Source organism: Salvelinus sp. IW2-2015, linkage group LG14 (genome assembly GCF_002910315.2).
Source record: "Salvelinus sp. IW2-2015 linkage group LG14, ASM291031v2, whole genome shotgun sequence".
NCBI lineage: Eukaryota > Metazoa > Chordata > Actinopteri > Salmoniformes > Salmonidae > Salvelinus > Salvelinus sp. IW2-2015.
Genome location: NC_036854.1, coordinates 27127434 through 27150723, shown reverse-complemented (window position 1 = coordinate 27150723; position 23290 = coordinate 27127434). Strand labels below are relative to the sequence as shown.

The window sequence follows — 23290 nt, the reverse complement described above, 5'->3', positions numbered from 1 at the left end:
AACTCAAAGGACATTTCATTAGGAAATTCTTCCTAAAACTGTAATTGTAAAGGTTTATCGCTCATATATTCCGAGTAGTCATTTACTGCATCAGTGGCTAAATCAGCATTGACTTCAGTTATATTATGTATGATGGCAGTCTACGCTTATATAAAGGTAAATAAATAAACACTGGCCATCTTATAAACCTTATACACAACTTCACGGTTCATTTATATCTTGTAACGTAATGACAATCTGCATAACAATATGAACAAAAATGCATGACAGTCCTTGTTATTTATAAATCAGTGTTCAATTATACATTTTTCCAAAAATAACATTCACATATCTGACTGATATTCTTGGTGAACGATATAAGACCGTAGAAAAGCACGAGAGGATAGTGATTTTGACATCAGTGTCTGAACGTCTTCTTCATTTCAGTGCATTATGACTCCTGGGGCTTCTGCAGCAGCATTCCAACACCCAGCTTCCCCACCATAAGTAGACTACACAAGGTAGAGACAAAAATAACACGTTAAGTAATCTCATACTGCATCATCCTCATACCCATTTCCTAGTCCTGAAACAACAACAACAAAAAGAAGGGAGTTGATTGGCTACCTTGCTGCTGCCATCATTCCAGCAGGCATCATCTTCCTGGAACCGTAGAATCTCTTTCCCATCACACCTGCCAGGGCTCCTGATGTGACTGTGTGATATAGGAGGAAATGACTCAATACAGTAGGTCTACTGTAAAACTCATTATCATGAGTAGCTAGAAGTCAGTTAGTAGTGATCAAGAGAGGTCTGGGCGATGAGACATATGTATGCATAAATGTGACAGAAACTGTACTTTTAACAGAGAGATACATTCACAAAACAGTGAAGGACAACACCAAAAAGTTTACTAACCTAGAGACACCCAAATATTTGTAGGATCTTGCGATATCTGGTAGGCACCAACCCCAGCTAGGCTGCCGAAGAGAATACCTGCCGCCAAGGAGGGGACACTGCCTGGAGACACCAAAAGATGTACAGGGGAGAGTGGAAACCGTGTTACCAGTTCATTGTCACAAGACTGGAAATATGATGCAATGCATTAGACTCGAAAGCAATTTACTCTATTCAATTGAGTTAACATGACGGCACAATAATAAACGTACGTGCTTTGACATAGCCCATCACTCCTCCGGATGCAATGAGTGCTGCATACCCATATCCAACCCAATCAGTCATTCTAGAACATGTAATGAAGGAAAGAGGGAGAATGTTAGGCTACTATCGCCATTTGCCACACCCACTGCAGAACAATTGGCAGTGGGCATGTGGCGACGATACACATGTAGCAAGTCATTAATTAACTCAAGATGTGCCTGTTAAATACGTTAGATGGGCATGTTTGTTGTTTTGCAAAAATGTAGGTAACTGCTAAGCTGAGGTGTATTGATTATACCGATTCTGTTGCAAGACGTTGCGTCGCATTAGTGGAAACTCAGACTGTTCTCAGGGCAGACCTGGTTGTCGCTACATACCACACATGACCAAAAATATGTGGACACGTGCTTGTCGAACATCTCATTCCAAAATGAGATTAATATGGAGTTAGTCCCCCCTTTGCTGCTATAACAGCCTCCACTCCTTTGGGAAAGTTTTCCACTAGATGTTAGAACATTGCTGTGGGGACTTGCTTCCATTCAGCCACAAGAGCATTAGAGAGGTCGGGCACTGATGTTGGGAGATTAGGCCTGGCTCGCAGTTGAAGTTCCAATTAATCCCAAATTCATCCCAAACTGCCAGATGGTGAAGCATGATTCATTACTCCAGAGAACGCATTCCACTACTCCAGAGTCCACTCCAGCTGACGCTTGGTATTGCACATGGTGATCTTAGGCTTGTGTGCAGCTGCTCAGCCACGGAAACCCATTTCATTAAGTTCCCGACGAACAGTTCTTGTGCTGACATTGCTTACAGAGGCAGTTTGGAACTCGTGGTGAGTGTTGCAACTGAGGACAGACGATTTTTATGCGCTACGCACTTCAGCACTCTGCAGTCCCGTTCTCTGAGCTTGTGTGGCCTACCACTTTGCGGCTGAGCCGTTGTTTCTCCTAAACATTTCTACTTCACAATAAGAGCTCTTACAATTGACCGGGGCAGCTCTAGTTGGGCAGAAATTTGACGAACTGACTTGTTGGAAAGGTGGCATCCTATGACGGTGCCACATTGAAATTCACTGAGCTCTTCAGTAAGGCCATTCTACTGCCGGTGTTTGTCTATGGAGATTGCATGGCTGTGTGCCCCGATTTTATACACCTGTCAGCAACGGTTGTGGCTGAAATAGCCTAATCCACTAATTTGAAGTGGTGTCTGTCCACATAGTTTTGTATATTTAGTATATGTTTGAGTCGCATCAGGGACAATTTTTGCTTATCCTAACCGTAACCTAATTATCCTAACCTTCCACGTTCATTCACCTAACCTGTTACGAAAAGTAACTTCTGTTCTTCTGCTGAACTGGGAACGGAACGCAATCATGGTTACATTAAGACACATTGGAGCTGGCACGAGATATGCGTCAGAAAACGTACCTTAATGCACGGATGGGATATACAACTGTACTCAATTTTACCTTTATCCACACTGTTCCATCGAGAAGATTGAAAAACGGCTAGTTTTCCGGAAATCTGCCCTTTTTGTCCTCATGCTAGCTAGCAGTAGCCACCTCGGCCGTTTTGTAATGGCAGTGTCAGCCAATCAGCTCCTTTGTTGTTCAACACCACGTTCCATAACAACTGCAGTGGCAAATGCTAGCTAGCATGAGGACAAAGTGCAGTTTTCTTGGAAAACTTGGAAGTATTTAAAATGCCTATATGCAGCAGTGTGGTTAAAAGTACATTTTGGAGTACAGTGGCATATCCCATCCGTACATTGAAGTACATGTTCCAACTCCTATCTCATGCAAGCTCCACCATGTCTTAATGTAACCATGATTGCGTCAAAGACCCCCAGGGGAGCTCCGTGTAAACAAACGTGACGGTAGGGTCACTATCTTCTGGTAACAATGTAGCCTGTCCTAGCTAAATTAATCAGTGGAACACTGTAGTTTATTGCCCCAACGTCGCTACAATGTTTCCCTTTTTAAAATATATATTATATTTGATTTTCTTCAGTACATTGTAATGTATAGGTTGGGAAACAAGATAGATAATAAATCAATCCCACAAAAGTGCAAGTCAGAGCGCAACATAGCCTACTTAGCAGTTTATGACAACAGTGCCCATTGAGTCAATGGAGTTGCCCATGTGTGCGATCGGCATTCATTTATAAGGCAGATAGCTACATTGTCAAGCTTTGGAAACCTTTGGATGAATAGTAAAACACAAGCTTGTGTACAACCTTGCTCCTTCTGGCGTATCCTTCAACGCTGCTTCGTAGTGCGTATCGTAGCAATGACGCGTTGCCAAAGACCCCACGGGAAGTGGAGTCTTTCTCCACATGGTAGACAGCATAACGTAATTTGTCTGGAACACTCTGGACCTCATATCCCATGTACCCCCAATTATAATGTTTACGAAGTGACGCTATCAAAATAATTGACAAAAGCTCTGTTCAAGTGTCTACAATAAATGTATAAAAACATGCAATTAAAGCACATATACAAGGGGAAACCTAATATTTTAAAGGCCTGTAATTAATTGATGAAATACAGTGAATGTATTGTGACACTACATCGCGTAGCCTTCTATTTATCGTGTTTTTGTTCTACTTTACTTTTTTGAATGGTACTACTGATATTGATTACTGCCTTGTTTGGGGGCCCTAAGTAATATTTGGTTGGGGGACCTCCCACCTCACTGCAAAACATTTTAGTGACCCCCCCCCTATCAAGTTTTCTGCAATTCTACCTATTTTGCCATGGGGTAGAGAGACATGTTGGCAGTTTTAAAGCTAATTTCCGGGAGTTCTACACATTTTGCCATGACTTATGCCATGTTAATATGATATCTGAGTGACAATGACTAACAAAAATCAATGGCGGCAATATCAGTCCAGGACAAGGTAGCACGTCCAGTGAACAGGTCAGGGTTCCATAGCCGCAGGCAGAGCAGTTGAAACTGGAGCAGCAGCATGACCAGGTGGACTGGGGACAGTAAGGAGTCATCAGGCCAGGTAGTCCTGAGGCATGGTCCTAGGGCTCATGTCCTCCGTGAGAAGAGAGAGAGAGAGAGGGGGAGAGAGAGAGCACATAGTGGGCATGTGGGCATGACCCTGAAAAACTCAGTCTGGGTCATGCCCACTAGCAGCAAGTAATGCATTTCACTGTACTTGTGCATGTGACAATTAAACTTGAAAACTTATAAAGCTGCATTTACAGGGTCAGCCCAATTCTGAGAATTTTCCCACTAATTGGTCTTTTGACCAATCACATAATATCTTTTCACATCAGCTCTTTTTCAGAGTTGATCTGATTGGTCAAATACCAATTAGTGAGAGAAATATATAGAATAATTAAGCTGCCTGTGTAAACACAGACGTACAGGTTTCATGTTCAAATATGCTGAATAGCAGTCATGCTGTATTCTTCTTCTTAGGCTGACCTCTGACAATGGCTTGGCGTTTATAGTTTCCAATTTGTAGATTCAGCTTGTTATAAAATTAAGCTTGACAAAATGTTACAAATACATATTGCAAATATCAGCCTACATTTTATCCTATTCATTACCCAAATGAAACATGTATCATCTATTGATAATGCCCATTAACACAAAACACTTATACATTGTTTTATAATGATATCTTGTGAGGTAAGGCAGGAAAGAAGCCTATAACGATGCACTTTTCACTGATGTGGGAAGGTTTTTAAAAGCCATGTTACTAACGCTCTGGGAAACACTTCGACTACTAAAGATGCATCATAAGATGGCTCTAACGTTGATCTTAACGCTACCGAGGGTCTGGGAAACGGCGCCTTGGTGAATCGACTACAGCAGGCCCTACAGCCAAGTGGAAAATCGTTTTGTTTGCATTGTACAGTAAATGGATTGCCTTTAAATTGTATAATTTCTGCCAAAAGATGGCGCAAGAAGATCAATTAAGGTATATACCTGCCGATGTCTGTGTTCAGATTGTATCTGTCTGTGATTCATAAATAGGAATACTGGGCCAAATTTGAGATTATTATCATTATGAAGGGTTTTAGGATGAGACGGAATGGTACATTAAGAAAATATATGTTTAATTCGAGTATAGGGAATAATTAAAGCGTATTCTTGATATAAAGGTAATTTTGTTTTATATTCTATTTCATTCAACTAAGTGATCATTGCAGTGAAGTGCTCTGCACGGACCTGGTAGGCTTTGGGCGTACTATTTCTTACTGGAATGCCCTTTGCACACAATACATTTGGTTTCAAATACCGTTTAATTGGAAACTCTGGCTTTCTGCAGTGCTCTTCTTTCTCTTAGCGCTTGATGGCGCAAGACCACCATTTATTATTGTGGATATCGTCATTTGAGAATAACGATTGTTTCATCACTCGAAGCACACAGGGGAAGTACACATCTATAACTCCAGAGTTCATAACGTTATGTGAGAGGCCTCTTCATAGATTTTCTTTGTTAAATTTGAAGCACATGAGGGAAGGAATATAATATTGGCTAATTTTGTGTACATTGTTTTACACCATATTTATAGTGCTTCAAACAATTTGATTCTTATTTACGTAGCTATAAGGTATAGTTTCATCACGCCTTACTTGTACGATAATGAATAAAGTTATGTGCCAAGGTTTGGGTAAATAAGAATTAAGCACGAAATATGAATTAACCACATTCTATGACATGTCATGTTGTGAAGTAGATTATTTATTTAGCATTGGACTGTTCATTCAGTAAACATCTGAATTACATCTAAACATCTGAAATACAACAACTACTGATGATGATAATGATAATACAGTTGTGTTGTTATTGGCAAGACGCATTACATGCGCATTACCATTACTAAATTGTGAGATATATCAATGCCCAAAAAGTGCAACCAGTCGTTTCAGTATCGTTGCCAATTAAGCATCTTGCACGGTTTTATGGTGCTTAACGGAAATTGTGCCGGGGGCTCGTGGTAGGGGTGCTAGCGGTTGAAACCAAGCCTTAGACAAACAGGTTGGACATTAACATGGAAACTTATCCTGTCCAGAACTCAAACAACACACTTGCAGCGTTCCTGTGTACAGTATTCCAGTACACCTTGCTGCTCTGAAATATATTTTAGATTGTTCTGTTTCATCTGTACTCCTGCCTGTACTTCTACTCTTCTCAAATCGATTGTCTTTGAAGTCAAACTTTAATATTCCCTCAAACATGTATAGATTACAAGGTTGTAGACAGTTGCCACAGTTGCCAATGACAGACTATAGCACAACAGTCAAAAGAAGTGTGCAAGTTAAATTAAAAAATGTAATCTAAAATATTTGAGTGTTTGCGTAAAAAAATTGTGTGACTGTCTATTTCAAACTGAGCTGGGTTTTCTTAGGYAAAGTATGCTCAAAAGTAAAGGCCTGTTGTTTATGCTATATAGGCCTAGCTTACAATTCACTGTTGAATTTGACATGGCATAATTGTTATTATTGTTTATTTATCATATGTATATCAACTAAATAACATACCATTGCTCAAGCCATATATCTTTCCATTCTGCAATTGACAGTGCAACGCCACCATGTTGTTGACCGCAACATGGATAGAGTCGACATGTGTTCGGTTAGAAATGAAAAGAAAATACGTTTATCCCCTCAGCGCGCGCACGTGTTGTTCTTTTTGTTGTTGTTGGTGTGCCTGATGAAGATGAGTTCATCCCGAGGAGTTTACATAAGTAGGAAATAAACAGATGATAAATAAACCGTGACCCCAATGCACGTAAGGGAATCTAGTAGACTGTGTGTAAGTAATGATGTTACAGTAACCATCAGATTTGATCCTGATACAGTTTCATTTTGAATGTGAATATATATTTTACAACCAATTGACAGAGCCAACTTATTGGCATGTTGTAATTCAATAAGATTTTTCATTTAGTTTAGTATTTATACATGTAAAAATTGTAACACGTTAGCAAAGTTATATTGTTGACCTCGCTGAGTAGGCCTATCCACAACAGTTAGCCAATATATAAAAAAGTTGCTGTTGTACCCTTTTCTCTCATATGTTCAATGCAGTGAGACCCAAATGCAAATTCACATGAGACCATTACCTCTACTTCAGGTAGGTTTACACACCGGTCCATTGCGCATGCGCCACCAGGTGGCACACACGGTTTTTATGGCCAGGTGAGGTAATCTCGCTCAGCACAGGTAAAAGCTCAAATTGTTTTAGGGACCGAAGGCTCAATGAGATTACACGACATGCAAGCTACCATATCAGGACAGATTGAAGAAAAAATCATGTCGATAATTGGCAAAATGGGAGATTGGCAGGTATGTGTTGTTTGTTTCAAGACAAAGGTGTTATTGAACGTGTGCATACTACAGGAGTTTAAGCTAATATATCGAATTTATGGACACTATTGGGGAAATGCATTGGCCATAAACGATTGCCTTGTAGAATTAGTAGCACTATCTTTAGCCTAAATATAAATAAAGTTATATTCTATAGGTATTGTTTAAATTATTTTCACTTGTACCGTGTTAGTTTTCCTCAAACGTTAATAATGTTCCCATTTACCCTTGATTAACAATACCGTATTGGCTGTTGTGCTAACTTTGGGAAAGTCTGTTTAACATGATGCATAGGCTATACCGCTCAAGCAATTTAAGAATATAGAAAACCGTCCCTATAAAGAAGCAAAGAATAGCCTATATGGAATGTGTGAACAGTATATATTTTTTCAAACATCTATTTGAAAGAACCGTGCTCACACATTTTGTTTTGCTTTGCTTTGTTTAAAAAAAAGTGTGAATAGAAAATCTATTAAAATAGCACAATCTTACATAATATACTCCAACTTTTCATTTTATATGATAATTCGTCTCTTCGATGGTAAATAACCAACACTTGAAATAACATATACTAAAGGTATAGCTCGCCTAGGACTTGTGGTTCTTGTCATCTCAAAGTTCGAAACAAATCTATCCGATCGATGTATTACTGTGTATGTTGCATGTTGGCCTGGTGAAGGGMTTTTTAAATAATAATTCAATGTAGATTTTGAAACAGAACGTTCTAACGCGGTGAAAATGAGGTCGGTAACACAAGCCATGGTGAGATTTAGGTTTCACTCTCCGAAAGAACACCACCTCTAAAATCAACACCGCAGCACACAGACACACACATCCCACGATTTCTAAGGCACTTTTACCTAGACGATAGTTGTCATTGTGAGCTAGTTTCATAGGTCCTCTCTCTAATAACAACTAGTTATAAAGGTACCCCACCAAAAAATGGTAATCTGTAGTTGGCGACCTGGTTCTTGACCCGAAACCCCTGGTGCTCAACTTCGCCGGCGACGGGTCTGAGACCAAATACTTTAGATCCTCATTCACATTAAACAAGCTATTTTGTTGTGTTAATTATTTACATTCCAAAAACAGCGCTCTTCCATGTCGTCAATGGAGCTGTATAGCTACTTTAGAGTGGTCCCTATTTTACATGACAGTGACAGAATAGCTTCTCATTGTCTCAATACATCTAAAACAACAGTTTGCGAAAATCAGGTATTAAGAGAATAGTAGAGAGAGAGTATTTGTATAGTGTGGCACGCTCTTCAGGGCAAGTTGAAGATACAGAGACTGATTATACCATAGGTTAGGCCAGGCCATGTGTGTGTGAGCTGATGTGAGTTGTTTTTATCAAGTTGTTTCATAAAAAATATTCTCATGAAACAACATCTGCTAAAACGAAATATGCAAGAAAAGTGAAGCAAATTAATATAAGATATAACACGTAATTACCCAATTATTTTCTTTGATCATATCCATCATAATAATGAACGTTCACACTTCTGCCTAGGTGCAGGGTTTGTTCTTGCCCTTTTGTCATATGTAATGCTTACGCTCAGTTCGTGCTGTATATTGTCATTGAATGAGGGAGAAGTAAATACATGTGCAGTCTCTCTCCAGTTGTACCTGTGTTGTCCATTGGTGTTGGGCAGATGGAATCAAGCGGCTGTTGATATGCTAATGAGGGAATGCGAATGTTAGTACAGTGGTGCGCGAGCCTTTTACTTCCACCATTAGAGGGAGATCTCAGAGCGCAGACAGCCAAGTTCACCTAAAATAGTTTCAGCTAGAGCACAATTCACTGTGTAAAACAAGGAGAGGCGCTCTCAAGACCCACCACAACCCATGAAAATGCTTTGGAAATTAACTGACAATATAAAATATGAAGATTACGAGGTAAGAGGCTCATGTTTGATTTATTGCAGTTTTCATGTCATTAATGGCGTGCAGTTTTATTTGTATTTCGTCAAAATCTGGAATTGTTTTGACATTTGTCTGGAAACATATTTAATTCAACTGAAGGATATAAAGATGCATACTGGTTTATTTCATATGTTCGATATGTTTCTATATTGATATGGAGTCATTACAGTTTTTATTGTGTAAAAATATACATTTGACAGTTTCAATATTTATAACGCAAATATTGTAATAAATATCATCATCATAACAGTCATATTAATAATCATACATTTTCAAAGCAAGGAAGTTGATTAATACTTGTCAAACCTGATGCACAGGCAATAACCGAGACAAATATGTTTATATAATTTTAAACGAAACTGTGTAAAATAGGATTTATCAAAAATCATTGCTGAACAATGAGTAAAATGTAGGCCTATACATCTAATGTAAGATAATGTACTTAGATAATGTAAGATAATGTATTTAGGGACACATACTCAACATGCATTTGCTAACTATCATCGGAAAAGTATGTTTAAAATAATATGTTTAAATTTATAATAAATTATGGGATGCCTATCCCTAATATTCTTATGAAAGAAGTCGGTGCATTTCAAGCCCTTAGCTCATGCACAGGCTGCGTGGTTGTTGTTATAGCACACAGAAAGTTTAGAAGTCATGTCAGGCGGTTGTTTAGGAGCGGTGGAGCCAGTTGAACATGTTTCTGCCCGGGTCAGGAGAAGGAATATAGTCTCGTCAAGACCCGGGAAGAAACGCAGGGCTTGAATTTGTGATTATCTCAAACCCAGTTTAATTTACGGGTAACATACCCGTTTCTGTTAATATAAATCAGTGTTACCTACACGGTGTTTTCATAATGTGGACTCTTTCGCTGTTTTGTCAAAACGATCGCGTGCAAATAGGTTAGTAGGGGAAAATAAATGTCATAAGCGTGTGAGGTGCGTATCCGTATGAGAACTTTGTAATATATTTGTTCCGAGTTAAAGTTAGCTTGGATGGCGTAGTTTGAAGTGGAATAACCGAGGATTCATTCATTGGAGATATTCGGGAAGGGCCATGGAACGCGAGGCGTCGGAATCTGAATTGGAAAACAAAGGCGAGCAGACAACCGCCCTCTGAACAGTACAAATGTGCCAGCCGAGATGCCCTCAGCGTTTGCTGGATTTTCACACGAATCAGAGGGGCACATTGTTTCTTTCCATGGGTCTTCCTCTCTCTCTCTGGTCACCCCTTCATTCTGTCTTTCTTTCACTTTTGTTTGCCCTCGAACCTTTTAAACCCCTCCCCCCCTCTCTCTGATTCGTCAGACTCAAGAGAATCTCCCTCTTTTTGTCTCCCGCTCTCTCTCCCCTCCTCACTCACTCCCTCTTTCTCTCCTCATCTCTGATTAGATATACTGATTCCTCATTCAATGGACGTCATTTAGTGCAGACTCTGCCTTGAGTTGGTTCCTTGCTTCACGCTCGATTTCCGACCATTCTACCCTTATTAAGAATTCGTGTAGCCTAATATTAATAGTCATGAATATCTGCTATTAGGAGTCCAAGGGAAGAAGCAGCTCTTTGCTAATAGAGCTCAAGCGAAGGAACAGCAGTGATAGAGGCAGACGACGGAACAGGGATACAAGAAACTTTAAACATAAATCCACAAGACCAAACACTGCATTTTAGAATCGAATGAAGGATAGTGGGAATTTAACCAAATTCTGATGGATTATCGTTCTTCGCTGATGCTTATCTGAACATTGGGCTACGTGATCTTTCAATAGTGTTGTTGCTGGCTTTATTTWGTTTACTCGTAAATTATCGTTGATTTGTCAACGTTTTTATTCAGAAAAATATATTTTGAATCGCTCGAAAATCTTCGCAGATGTTAGTGCACAGTTTTTCCGCGATGGTAAGTTGGTCTCCTTGGCAAAGACTGAGATAGGCCTAGCATTCAGACTTCGATTGGTGCATTTCTTTAAACAAATTGTTTTGCTAAGATAGCATCCAGACAATTTAAGCCAAACAAATACGGATGCAACATTGCTCTCACATTTTACATCAGTATCGAAATATTCCAACTGTAGGCCTATTCATTTATTTATTTTTCGAAAACGATCAAAGACGAATGTATTATTGGCCTACAGTAATTATCACTGTTATTATTGGTATCATTAGTATTACTATCATTATTATTAGGCTATTATTCATCCGTTCAACAGGGATCTGATTTTATTCAATATTGCCGATAGTTGATTTAATGTCAACCAACAAATTTGGATACACACGCAATAGGCCTGATGGTAGGTGACAGTCCATAAAAGTCCCTGTGAAAACGGGTAAAATGGAGGGTTGGTGTATAGGTTTAATTTCTCCGATTCCTTTTTCCTGCAGGATCGTCACGACGGTACCAGCAATGGGACAGCCAGACTACCTCAGCTGGGAGGCGTGGGCCAGTCTCCGTATAGTGCTCCTCCGCTCTCCCATACCCCAAACTCCGACTTCCAGCCACCGTACTTTCCCCCACCCTACCAGCCCATCTACTCCCAGTCTCAGGACCCCTACTCGCACGTCAACGACCCCTACTCCCTCAACTCCCTGCACGCTCAGCCGCAGCCACAGCACCCTGGCTGGCCGGGCCAGAGGCAGAGTCAGGAGAGCAGTTTGCTGCACCAGCACCGCGGCCTGCAACATCAGCTCTGTAGAGAGTACCGGAGAGAAGTGCTCCTGCCGTCGGGCCACGGACTCGATACGGGACTCTCAGATTCTATCCCAATCCATGGAATACATCACTCTTTAGAAGATGTTCAGGTAATTCAGCATTATTTGGTAATTATATTATTATTACTATTACATTATTACTTTCACATTATTGATATTATAATCATAATAACTGTTGTTATTATTATTTTATAATTACGATTTATAAATTATTATTATTACAAGCGTAGCCTTCTATTAAAGTTTGCTGCTGTAAATTGGCAGCTCTGTATTAAATGTTAAGGCCTACATTTTTTGACTCAATTTTATAAATTCAGAAATAGCAAAAGATTATGCCCGGAATTGAATTCYATTGACATAGGCCTTTTTATATGAATGTATCAACCGCAATTTGATTTTACAAACACCTTCGAGTCAAACATTTTATACAAGCCTACTTGCATGGATTATTCAGTCTATATTTTCTAGCTGTGTTTGCACGTTATTAGCCTTATTAGAGATAATTTGTTTACCTCCTCCCTCCACTTAAAATATACATAGTGTTATAAATAACACTTACCCTAAACTAAACAGATCTAAACTGCAGCTCTGAGGACTATAATTTGATCTCAAACCACTCTCACAAAATGGATGGTATACCACGATTGTTGATTCATGTACCCTGTCATTTTTTTTGACGTGATTCTGGATATCCTCCCTACATATTTAATTTAATTGTGCTCATTGACAAGACTCGTTCAAGTCCGGATACGAGCGGGGGTCTGTGAGCTATAATAATACAATAGTCCACTCGGGAGTTTTACACATGAACTGAGCACCATGTTTTAGATGAAGTTCCATCGCTCAGCGGGTAATACGAAGAAACGGAAAGTAAAGGGTCTATCTATAGTCAGGAAGCGTTTTGTTTTATTGAAAACAAAGGCCCAATCTCTAATTAGTGTGCACGGCTTGTAATACCACCGTTATTCCTAATATAATTCATATTTATTCATAAGTAGCCAATCTGTGGATGGAATCAGGTCACGATTATGAGGCATTATTTAAGTATGTTGGGCACGACGCACCCTGCCCAAAAGCTATAGACAATAACCCTCACCCTTTATTGAAAATAATAACAGGTAACCTATAGGCCCCCCATATTGTCTGATTGTGGGCTACACGCCATCCTTTTGCAAACAGCATGACATGTAAAATTAATTCCATTGTATTCTATATTAAATAGTGTATTTTGCGTCTGTGTGTTGCAGCATGTTGAGGATCAAGGAATTCACATCCCAGACCAGACTGTAATTAAAAAAGGTAAGCAATTTCCTTCGAGATGCCATGCCTGTTTGCACAATCTGAACACCACACCAGTCCACCTCTGCTCGGGAGCTCGGTGCGGTAGCTAAGGCTTCACTGAACCAAATGGATTAATGCGCAGTGTTTTTTAATACATGAGCTCGAGTGCATCAAACTAACTGCACATGTTTAATCAATGAAGGCCAATGTCAGCATTTGAAAGTAGTCAGATGCGAATATGCCCTATATAGGTTATGCTGTATCCTATAGGTTTTAATGTGTTGCATCCTTTTCGCTCGATATCGTATATAGGCCTATAGGCTACACACTGTKCACGTCATTTCAACCCAAAAAATCTATGCGATGATGTCAACGTGGAAAACTGATATTATTTGAAAAAAGTAATCAACATAAGATATAATCAACATAAGATATATATATATATATTATATGTGATTTTTTTTAACCTAACTTTGAACCTAAATCCAAAGACTTTTATGTTGATTTCACGTTGAATTCACGTTAGATGACAACGCAACCAAATGTAAATCAAAGCTAGACGTTGAAGTGACGTCTGTGTCCAGTGAGTAGTTCTCTTTGCACTGCGGGAGCAAGTCTAACATGGCAGTTGTTAATGCTGTATGTATTCAGTATCAAGATGATACCAGATCCTGCATCAAGGTGCGAACAAATCTCAACCTGCAACAATAGGCAAGGTCTCTAAACCATTTATAGAGTCCAATTCCATCAATGTTTTACATAGCTGCGGTTGTTTGTGGAATAATGCGTTCAGGGTTGCAGTATATAGACGGGCCTAGCATAATAGCGTGTGAATTGACTTGTTTTCTTCTATACTACAAGACCATTTCGGGCGTCTGAGACCTACTTCATGGTCAGGTTGAATGTTACTCCTCTCGCCATGTAGAGTCTTTTGTCAAGTCAAATTAGTTGCGCTGAGGATGAATCTTGAGAGATGCTCTTTCCGCGTCAGCATGATAATTGGCTCTTATATTAGTAATCTCAAGAGTTCGTTTAGCTTCTATTGTCTCTATTAGCCTCCCCTGAGCTCTTAATGTCACAAGTGATCTATCCAAAAGGCTAGTCCCTTTGTCTCCGGTTCCTGCACACAAAACGGTAAACCCTGCAAAGAGAAATCACACGCGCGAATGTATTTTTGAGGGGGACCATGGATATTTGAAAATCAGCTTCTCTCAGCGTGATGTGTGTGTGATGTGTGTATATTGTACATTTGCAACATAGAGAGTGCGCGTGTGTCTGTATAAATGTGCCACGTTTCAGAGGTCAAATGTAATATATAGCCCATCCTAGACAAATATATGGTTTATAGGCCTCTAACAAAGCCTTAAAATACGATCAAATAGTTTTTAGAAATGGTTAGCCCTTTGTGCAGAGGCCTAATAACACCAACAAGAAAACAATACATATATTATTATTAATATTATTATTAGGCCTGTTTATATACTATGTTATGATTCGTGTTAATATTATCATTATGATTTGGCCTGTCATAGCCTACCCTATGCCCATTGTTTGAATTTTGTGTAGACCTCTACACCCACACTGCGTTTGATATTAATCTCATATGGTTAAGGGTCTACATTGAATGAGATTCACTGAACTTGATCTTTGTGTGCCCTAGGTCCAGTTTCTTTATCCAAGAACAATAATGTCTCCACCATTGGGATAAATAAGGACGGTCTTTTTGGCGGTGTGGTAAACCCCAACGAAGTGTTCTGCTCTGTTCCGGGTCGATTGTCTCTGCTTAGCTCCACATCAAAGTACAAGGTCACGGTGGCGGAAGTGCAGAGACGACTTTCGCCGCCTGAGTGCCTCAACGCGTCACTGCTGGGCGGGGTGCTGAGAAGGTGAGCCGGACTTTAATGTCTCTCCAAATTTTTTATCCCACGAATAATTAAAATCGACCAAGCGTGACACCTGCATTTAAAACAGCCCGAACGGCAGACTGTTAAATTCCATATTAACTTTACGCACACACTGAATTTGTTTTCTCGCAATGTAGCCCACAAATTAATGTAGGCCTATTGGCCTTACCCTCAACCCTCTAACACATGTTTAAGCACATCACATAGGCCTACACCAAAAGTAAACTACAGTAATGCTCGGTCTATTGATTCTAAGCTAGACGCAAAGCCAGTATTTTGGCTGTATATTGTGTATTTACTAAAACAGTTTCAGTGAGTTGACAATACATAGCCTATGATGACACGCAAACAGGCCTATAGACACCGATATATAGTTACAGAAGTACATGAAAGAAATACGATGCCAAATAGATAGTTATCTATTTGATTAAATAATATTCATTCAACTATTTTTGGATCAGATTGTGTGTCCAATTGAGGGTTGAAATGTTTTTGAACATGCCATTTTATAAATTAGCCTATTCATACAAGCTATTTTTACTTTCTTGTTACAGAGCCAAGTCTAAGAATGGCGGAAGGTCCCTCAGAGAGAAATTGGATAAAATTGGATTAAATCTACCTGCAGGTAGACGCAAGGCTGCAAACGTTACCCTGCTGACGTCACTAGTTGAAGGTAAGTTGCATTGTAAATTATCTGAATTCCGGTTCCGGCGATAGCAGGTGCTTTGGACGATTTCAGGGGGAACATTCGAAATCAGTACGTTAGTGTAATTTGGGCCGACTTTGCCTTGCAAACCAATAATGCATGAAGGATATCTGTCTATTTTTGAGAGAGATGATGATGATGGTAATTATTCTAGAGGCTTTACGCAACATTGGCCTGTGTATTTAGCCTACCTGTGTGCAATCCTCTCTTTGTAAAAGTGCATGGGCCTAAGGCTAGGCTACTACATTGTGAGGTAGGAGTCGGTTAGCCTTGCTGGCCTAGTTTGTGCCAGATGAATTAGGCTCGCTGTTGAAGCCGGGTTATGGGCATTTGCTTATTTATTGTCTAGCGGGAGTGTGGAGCTGTTTCACCTCTGGCAGAAGTGGATCGATTGATTTATTATATTGATTTATTTTAGTGGCTTGTTATCATGATCATTGTTATAAGGCGTTTATTATTTTTAAGCTAGTACTAGTAGTCTAGTAGTAAGAATACTAGTAGGCCTAGGCTACTACCAGGCTACAGCCACTGTTATTGGTCTACTATTATTTACACTGGGCTCGTTCTTTCTCTGTGATGGAAGTGGAACTGACCTATGCAGGAACTATATGTTGTGAGCCTATTAAATAATATAAATGAGTAATTTTCGGTGTACTGTGATGATGGCATTGGCTATTGAATAAAGAAATGTTGCTTGCAAAGTTGAGCCGTCATTATTCAACGCTGTGGTATTTGGTGAGCTGTGGGTTTTAAAGGTGAAAGCATGGGATGGTTCATTGGTTCCTCTTAATCATTACAGCCGAAGAGTGAATGCAATATTCATTGTGCTTCATTGAAATTTGGTGCTGTATGGTAATGAGGCTGAACAAATGTATGATTCTTTGCGATAAGGGGGGTGAAGGCTCTCGGTTATTTAGTGAAAAGACTATGCTTTTTTTCTGAAGTGCTGTTATTGTTTATGATCCGCTCCATTTTATGGAAACGACAAAGGAGTTTACTGGACTTGAGCTTTGATGATAATTGTCGCGCATGCGTTCTTCTGGAGTTGAGATTTATGRCAGGAAGCCCCGCAGTAAAAACCCAACTGTTTCAGGAAATTAAAAACAAAATCAACAAAAAAGGCAGACCTCAATGGAATTAACCTATAATTCTCAAAGCTAACGTATGTCTGAGCGAGATTTACGTATATAGCCTTTTAAAATTGCTTTCCTATATCGTATAATCTGCTGGACTTTCAATAATGTTTAGGGATGGCTAATCGATGTCATGGTGATGTGCATGACGCTATTTATAACATTGTTGTAGTGTTTCCCTGATACTGAACTCTTCTCTCAAAAGGACGTATGGTGCCTGACTTGTATTAATAACATTTAATTTTGTTACATAATGTGAAAGAAGGAATGCTACAGGTGCTATATAGCCTACTGCTTTAGACATGGATACGAAAATAAGGCCTTCTCTTTGGCCGAAGACGTTCATTAGATTAATCATCTGTTAAGTGGAAGTGTTAATTGGTCTATATTTGATGTCACCAATTCAGAGCAATATATTATACACTCAATCCATTATTTCCTTCTTAGGCGAAGCAGTGCATCTTGCCAGAGATTTCGGTTATGTATGCGAGACTGAATTTCCAGCCAAGGCAGTAGCGGAATATACAAACCGCCAGCATTCCGACCCAAACGAACACGTCCAAAGAAAAAACATGTTATTGGCAACGAAGTAAGTGTTACGTTATCACATTTCGTATGTCCCCCAAAATGTTTTCAAGTCATTCTCATGTTTACATCGACAGTGTTTGCAAACACAAACTCAAATGGATGGTCGTTTGTTGTAGGCTTTTTGAATGGTTTCACATGGATTTCAGAAGTGTTACATTTATGGCATTGCTATTTGGGTTACATTGTAGTATTTTTTCCACTAATTAATTGCATTCTGAATGAATGTGACACATTACAACTGACTGACCAACAAAAATTATTGGATACAAATGAATCGACTAATGTCAAATTATTTTAGCTTCTACTGCGCCGGATAAGTCATCACGTGATGTTATGCACGCGACAAAATGCTCAAATGAACAAACACTTTTGGAACTCCACCCTGTCAACTAACTGAATTTAAAATCCCAACTCTCTGTTTCATTTGATTCATGCCAATCATGTTTACAGTGGTGCATAAGCATGAAATTAAACACGTGGACGAATCGGCCTATATTAGCCTATCCAAACTGGAGTGTACTGTCATTGGTCGGTCTATTGAGCAGGCCTCATCCACACGCAACCATTTTGTTTGCTGTGATTGCGTTTGCGTTGACACATAGCTGGTTCTACGCCAACATAACCTTTCCCCACTGCATTAAAACATTTCGACACTACAGTAGGCCTATCACACGTAGCCTATAGCCTAAGTCACTTTGAGCAAATATGTTGTGCTAACAACTATATCAATTCTATCAAATTAATAGGATTTTTGGCCAACTCTTGTATACTGAATTTATATTAGGGGCAGACTGGCATTATGATTGTAATTAACACATATATTGTCTCCCCTTTTAGGCAAATATGCAAAGAGTTCACAGACCTGCTTTCCCAGGACCGTACTCCCTTGGGGAATTCTCGACCACAACCTATTCTTGAGCCAGGGATTCAGAGTTGCTTGACCCATTTCAGTCTCATTTCTCACGGATTCGGGACCCCGGCCATGTGCGCGGCCCTCACCGCCCTCCAGAACTATCTGACCGAGGCGATTAAAGCCATGGACAAAATGTACCTGAACAACAACAGTCACTCAGACAGCGGCACTAAAGGCGGAGACAAAGATGAAAAGCACAGAAAGTGATTCTCACCTGAAAGCCCAAATATAAATATTCTAAATACATATAGATACTATTGATCAAGTAAACTGGCCACTTCCTGATCTCGCAATGATTTTACATGTTTGTTTTTAATACCATTCAACTTTGGATTTTCGGAAAGCGACGTGCAAGATGCCCATCATAATTCATGAGAAAAATTGCTGAAAGGCGCAAAGGAACAGCTCCAGAGAGAGAAAGGTCTTTGCCACATGGAGGACTTTTTATGTAGGCCTGCTCCCTCTTTTTTATGAGCTGCAACGGACTGAAATCCAGCGACCATTATATCTCAATTTACGATTGTAGCCGTATGACAAAAAGAGGCTAAAAGAGGATGAATTCTTATCAGTATTGTGAATAATAAACTTTGAAAAATCCACATTTACATGTCATGACTTCAGTTGCAGACTCGCATTCCAAATGACCAACTTGAACTTTCAACACGATTCACGGTTATATAAGGGAATCTGTGTTCATGTATGTATATATTTATTTATCTGTAATTTAATGGGAATTGTAAATATGGTGCGTCTGTTGAAACTTATTTTTTATTTATCTGTTGCCTCCTGTTTTAGTGGGTTTAAATATTCGGTTAGTTCTTCATGTGGTTTTATGGTTCTTAGAAAACAGAAGTTTGGGATATTTTTTTTCTCTGGGATATTTCAATTCAGCCTTCTTGTAGCATGTTGAGGCGACATTGAAGCAAGTGAACAAATGTAATAGAAATAAACCTCCATTTCTCTCTATCATCCTTATTCTATTCCGGTTTTTTGTTGTTGTTGAAAAGAGCATACGCGATATCCTGATAAGAACTCTTTTGTGTTTCTACTTTCTTGTTTTTATACAAGATGTTATGTGTTGTGCCAATCAGAATACGTCTCACCTCTTGTTCTTCCCTTGAAGCACCATAAAAGCAATAAATGGATATTGTCTCCAGATTTTTTTTTTTTATGTTCGAAGAAATTCAAAACATTTGGGACCACCTGATATCTTGTATGTCCAAATTGGAGGCGGTTTTAGCTGTATTGTATAGACCTCTGCTGGCAATAGTTCCCATGCCTGTCAATGTATTATAGTCCTTTGTTGCCCAGAAAAAAATAAATATTTGATACGCTTCATGTCGATTTGTATTCATATCTTTTAATTTTTTTATTCAGTGGTTGATATACGCCCGGGTGTATTTTCGTTCTTGGCAGTTTTTTTCCTATTCAGCACGGTTACAGTAATTGCGTTTAACTGTCCCCTGACAATTGCTCCTTGCAATAAGCAGCTGAACCCATTGTTTCCRTCAAGTAGGCTATAGTAAAAAAAAGAAAAAAACACACATATACTTTCAACTCATAGTTCATAGCACAGGATCATTCAAAACCGCAACGGAGCTTTTTACCCTGCCAATTGACACAGAAAACAATGAATACATTGGTTTGATGCGTGTGTGAAGCGCCAGCCCTCAAGCGAAACCGTTGTTTAAAATCAGTGAGATGTACACGGCTGTGTTGAAGGTTATTACACTTGCCATTCCCTACCATTCTGCTTTTTTTGTTTCTTTCAAGATATGCATCAAATAACTTTTTTTTACTACTAGGCTGTCTGTAATTATTGGTGTTGTTTGACAGCGTTCAGTTGGAATACAACTTATTTCAACTGCATTAAGTTAATTGATATGGCAAATAAGTCGGAATGCGGATATCTGTTATATTTGGTCACATCTCTACCGTATKGCCCATAGGCTTCGTTTAAGTCATATCCATGCAGATGATCACGTGTGCTGCTGCTAATACACCAGATGTAGCCTTGTTTTACGTGCAAAAAGGCCATGGGAACATTGCATTACATAACCTAATTCAAATTGAGTTTGGATTGTGTATTGATGGCATGCACCTCGAAATCAATATACTTGATGCATGGAGTCTGTGGATGTATATGAATATGTTATGTCTGTGCTCTAGATCTCTTTTTCACGGTCACGTTCTAGTCCAGAGCGTTCTAGCTTCGTCTTCTCTTTCTCTAACCCAGACAGTCTGTTTTCAAATAAGGTGAATGAAGCCTAACTGTACACGTCCTTGGCATAATTGCGATGCAGTGCTGTGGCAGGTGAAGCGAGCCATGGTCTGTCAGGGCTGTTTTTGTTGGCTGCATCTCAGATTGTGTGTGGGATCCTAACCCCAGGCACAATAGCTCACTCATAAAGAGGAACACCCGGCTGCTCCTTCCGTAGAAAAATAGTCACAAGGAAAACAATCGTATGCTTATTTATGCATTTGTATTAGGAAGCCCCTTACGTGTGTCATTAATGCTAATGTTATTTAATAAATGAAAACAGTTTTTGAGAACGAAACAAAAGCATTATAGCCTAAATATCTTTCACAATGGCTGCTGTCGAAAGCTATAGGCCATAGGCCTGCCTATCAAGGCATGATACAGGAAATGCCATTGCCCCCATTTCTTTAAAAAAGTGTTAAGCTAAAAATAATATGTATATATTTATTTCGTTTGTTTACGTTGATACAAACATGTCATTTACATAGGCCTATACGTTTTAACACAAATGTTGCCATAATTTGATCATAAACAGGTAGAACTAGTTTTACATAATGCCTTACAGCTAAAGTAATTTACAACAACGAAGAGGCCTGCAAGTTTTACAGGCAGTCAGCAATACCCAACTGAATTTGTCTAATTCAATCCGTAACCCCTGGTTTCAGCTACATCAATTACACTTGATTCCACTATAATAATTAATACGTGTGTCTGCTGTGTACTGTTCCCGAGTTGTTATTAAATAGCCTATTGTTAAATGGTAAAATATATATAAATATATTGATCAGATATTCCCATGCACTCTTGATTGCATAGGCTATACACGAACATGCAGAAATACAACGCGCGCATGTATGCATGCTCTCGGGCACGGGCACGTTTATCTGACTGTAGTCGGAAACTATTTTGATGAGATGTTGTTGGGAACTATTGCTGAGCTAGCACTAGTGTCTTCTGCAACGACCCGTTTTTTCAAAAAACACAAGACCAGAGTAGACTCCAACATCTTTCTTGGCAGTAGAAGACTTTGCGATGGTTGATCTTGCAATAGACTAAAGACTGTTATTAGTGGCTATAGCTATGGTTTGATTTTCGGTGCTGAGTCCATCCTCTTTCGATTCCAGTTTTAATGCATGAAATAACAGAATGTATTTAATCGACCATTCAAATGTAACTGGCCCCAAATACAAATTCAATGGTTTAACAAACCTAAGCAATTATGAAATAATAGTCTAACACTGGCTTAAAATAATGAAAATGGCATTTTAATTTATTTGCATCAGATCAACAAACGTAATGTATCAAGTGCAACTATGGTTTTGAACCAGTTTCCATAACGATGAAACGCTGTACTGCTTTGCCATGTGTTGTATAGCCTACACAAGGAACCTCGATGGTCCTTATATTGACCTCTGAACTGAAAACCTGCTGTGTCAAGCGTGCACACAGTATAACATTCCATCTGCAACATGCAAACAATGTATATACAATATTTGGAGAGTTTACCATGTACAAATGTGTTTATATATTTTAATTTATTATAGTTCCTGTATGGACACATCTGTTTCATCAAATTGCCAATTTCTTTATATCTTGTTAACGACGAATTCCAAACTGCAGGTCACTCGACAAGTAGCCTAGCCTATAGGCTAGATACAAATGTGTTGTATGCATATAGGGTTCACTCAAATGACAGATGAAACGGGGACCGGTGCAATCGAATTATGTGACTATGTTTGCAATGAAGCGCAAAATGGCTAATTGTCGTCAAGTCTGACATCAAACCTCATTTCGGTCTCAACACCCCTCTCCACTTACCTCACCCCACTGTGCGAGCCGGGCCTCAAAAGCCACGAAAGGTCATGGACTCCACCAAATCGTTCTTGATTACTTGAGACATCAGCTAATCGATTAGAAAACATTAACTGACTTTGAATAAACAAAATTACTTCTGAGTAAGTGGAAAAGCCGATATTTCCATCGCAATATGGGTCATTCAGAAATTAGGATATGTGTTTGATGATTATTGAGGCGACAACTTTGGAACCACACACACGCACACACAGCCACGCACGCAGGCACGCACGCGCATACAAAAAAAGCCTAGATATATGCCCAATGTCTCAAAAGTTTCATTTTACTTTAGGCCTATTGGTATGTGCACAGGCCACGCCACATATGTATTACTTAATGTAAATGAAAAAATCTCAGCATTTACCCATAATTAGATTTTCCAATTCATTTATGTTCACAAAATTGTCAGTGATAAAACGAATTAAACATCAAAAGACAACATTTCAACTAGATGGCAGTATCTTGGCTTATAAACATTAACATTGTTGTTTTCAGACTAATAKTAGCCTAGTATTAGGCTAGGCCTAAATTATATTTGATTATGT

The 23290-nt window shown here is 39.2% G+C and overlaps 2 protein-coding genes across 8 annotated transcripts; one reads left to right on the top strand and one right to left on the bottom strand.

Moving 5' to 3' along the window:
- Positions 1–264: 264 nt before the first annotated feature.
- LOC111973441 (transmembrane protein 14C) lies at positions 265–3498 on the bottom strand. Of its 2 annotated transcripts, none has more exons than XM_024000807.2 (5): positions 3379–3498; positions 1149–1222; positions 898–999; positions 607–694; positions 265–491 (listed from the first exon to the last, which is right to left on the bottom strand). In XM_024000807.2, the coding sequence occupies exons 1-5, from the start codon at positions 3489–3491 to the stop codon at positions 431–433; spliced, it is 438 nt and encodes a 145-aa protein (XP_023856575.1). In that variant the 5' UTR covers positions 3492–3498; the 3' UTR covers positions 265–430. The 2 variants fall into 2 exon arrangements, with proteins under 2 accessions (XP_023856575.1, XP_023856576.1); XM_024000808.2 differs by lacking the exon at positions 3379–3498 and adding an exon at positions 2612–2720.
- Positions 3499–7346: 3848 nt separating this feature from the next.
- Positions 7347–19973, top strand: LOC111973075 (transcription factor AP-2-alpha-like). 6 transcript variants are annotated; one of them, XM_024000258.2, is made up of 7 exons: positions 7347–7454; positions 11780–12196; positions 13354–13405; positions 15048–15273; positions 15846–15964; positions 17578–17719; positions 18556–19973. In XM_024000258.2, the coding sequence occupies exons 1-7, from the start codon at positions 7368–7370 to the stop codon at positions 18836–18838; spliced, it is 1326 nt and encodes a 441-aa protein (XP_023856026.1). In that variant the 5' UTR covers positions 7347–7367; the 3' UTR covers positions 18839–19973. The 6 variants fall into 6 exon arrangements, with proteins under 6 accessions (XP_023856026.1, XP_023856025.1, XP_023856027.1 ...); XM_024000257.2 differs by having other exon boundaries at positions 11780–12214; XM_024000259.2 differs by lacking the exon at positions 7347–7454 and adding an exon at positions 9181–9371 and having other exon boundaries at positions 11780–12214.
- Positions 19974–23290: the final 3317 nt, after the last annotated feature.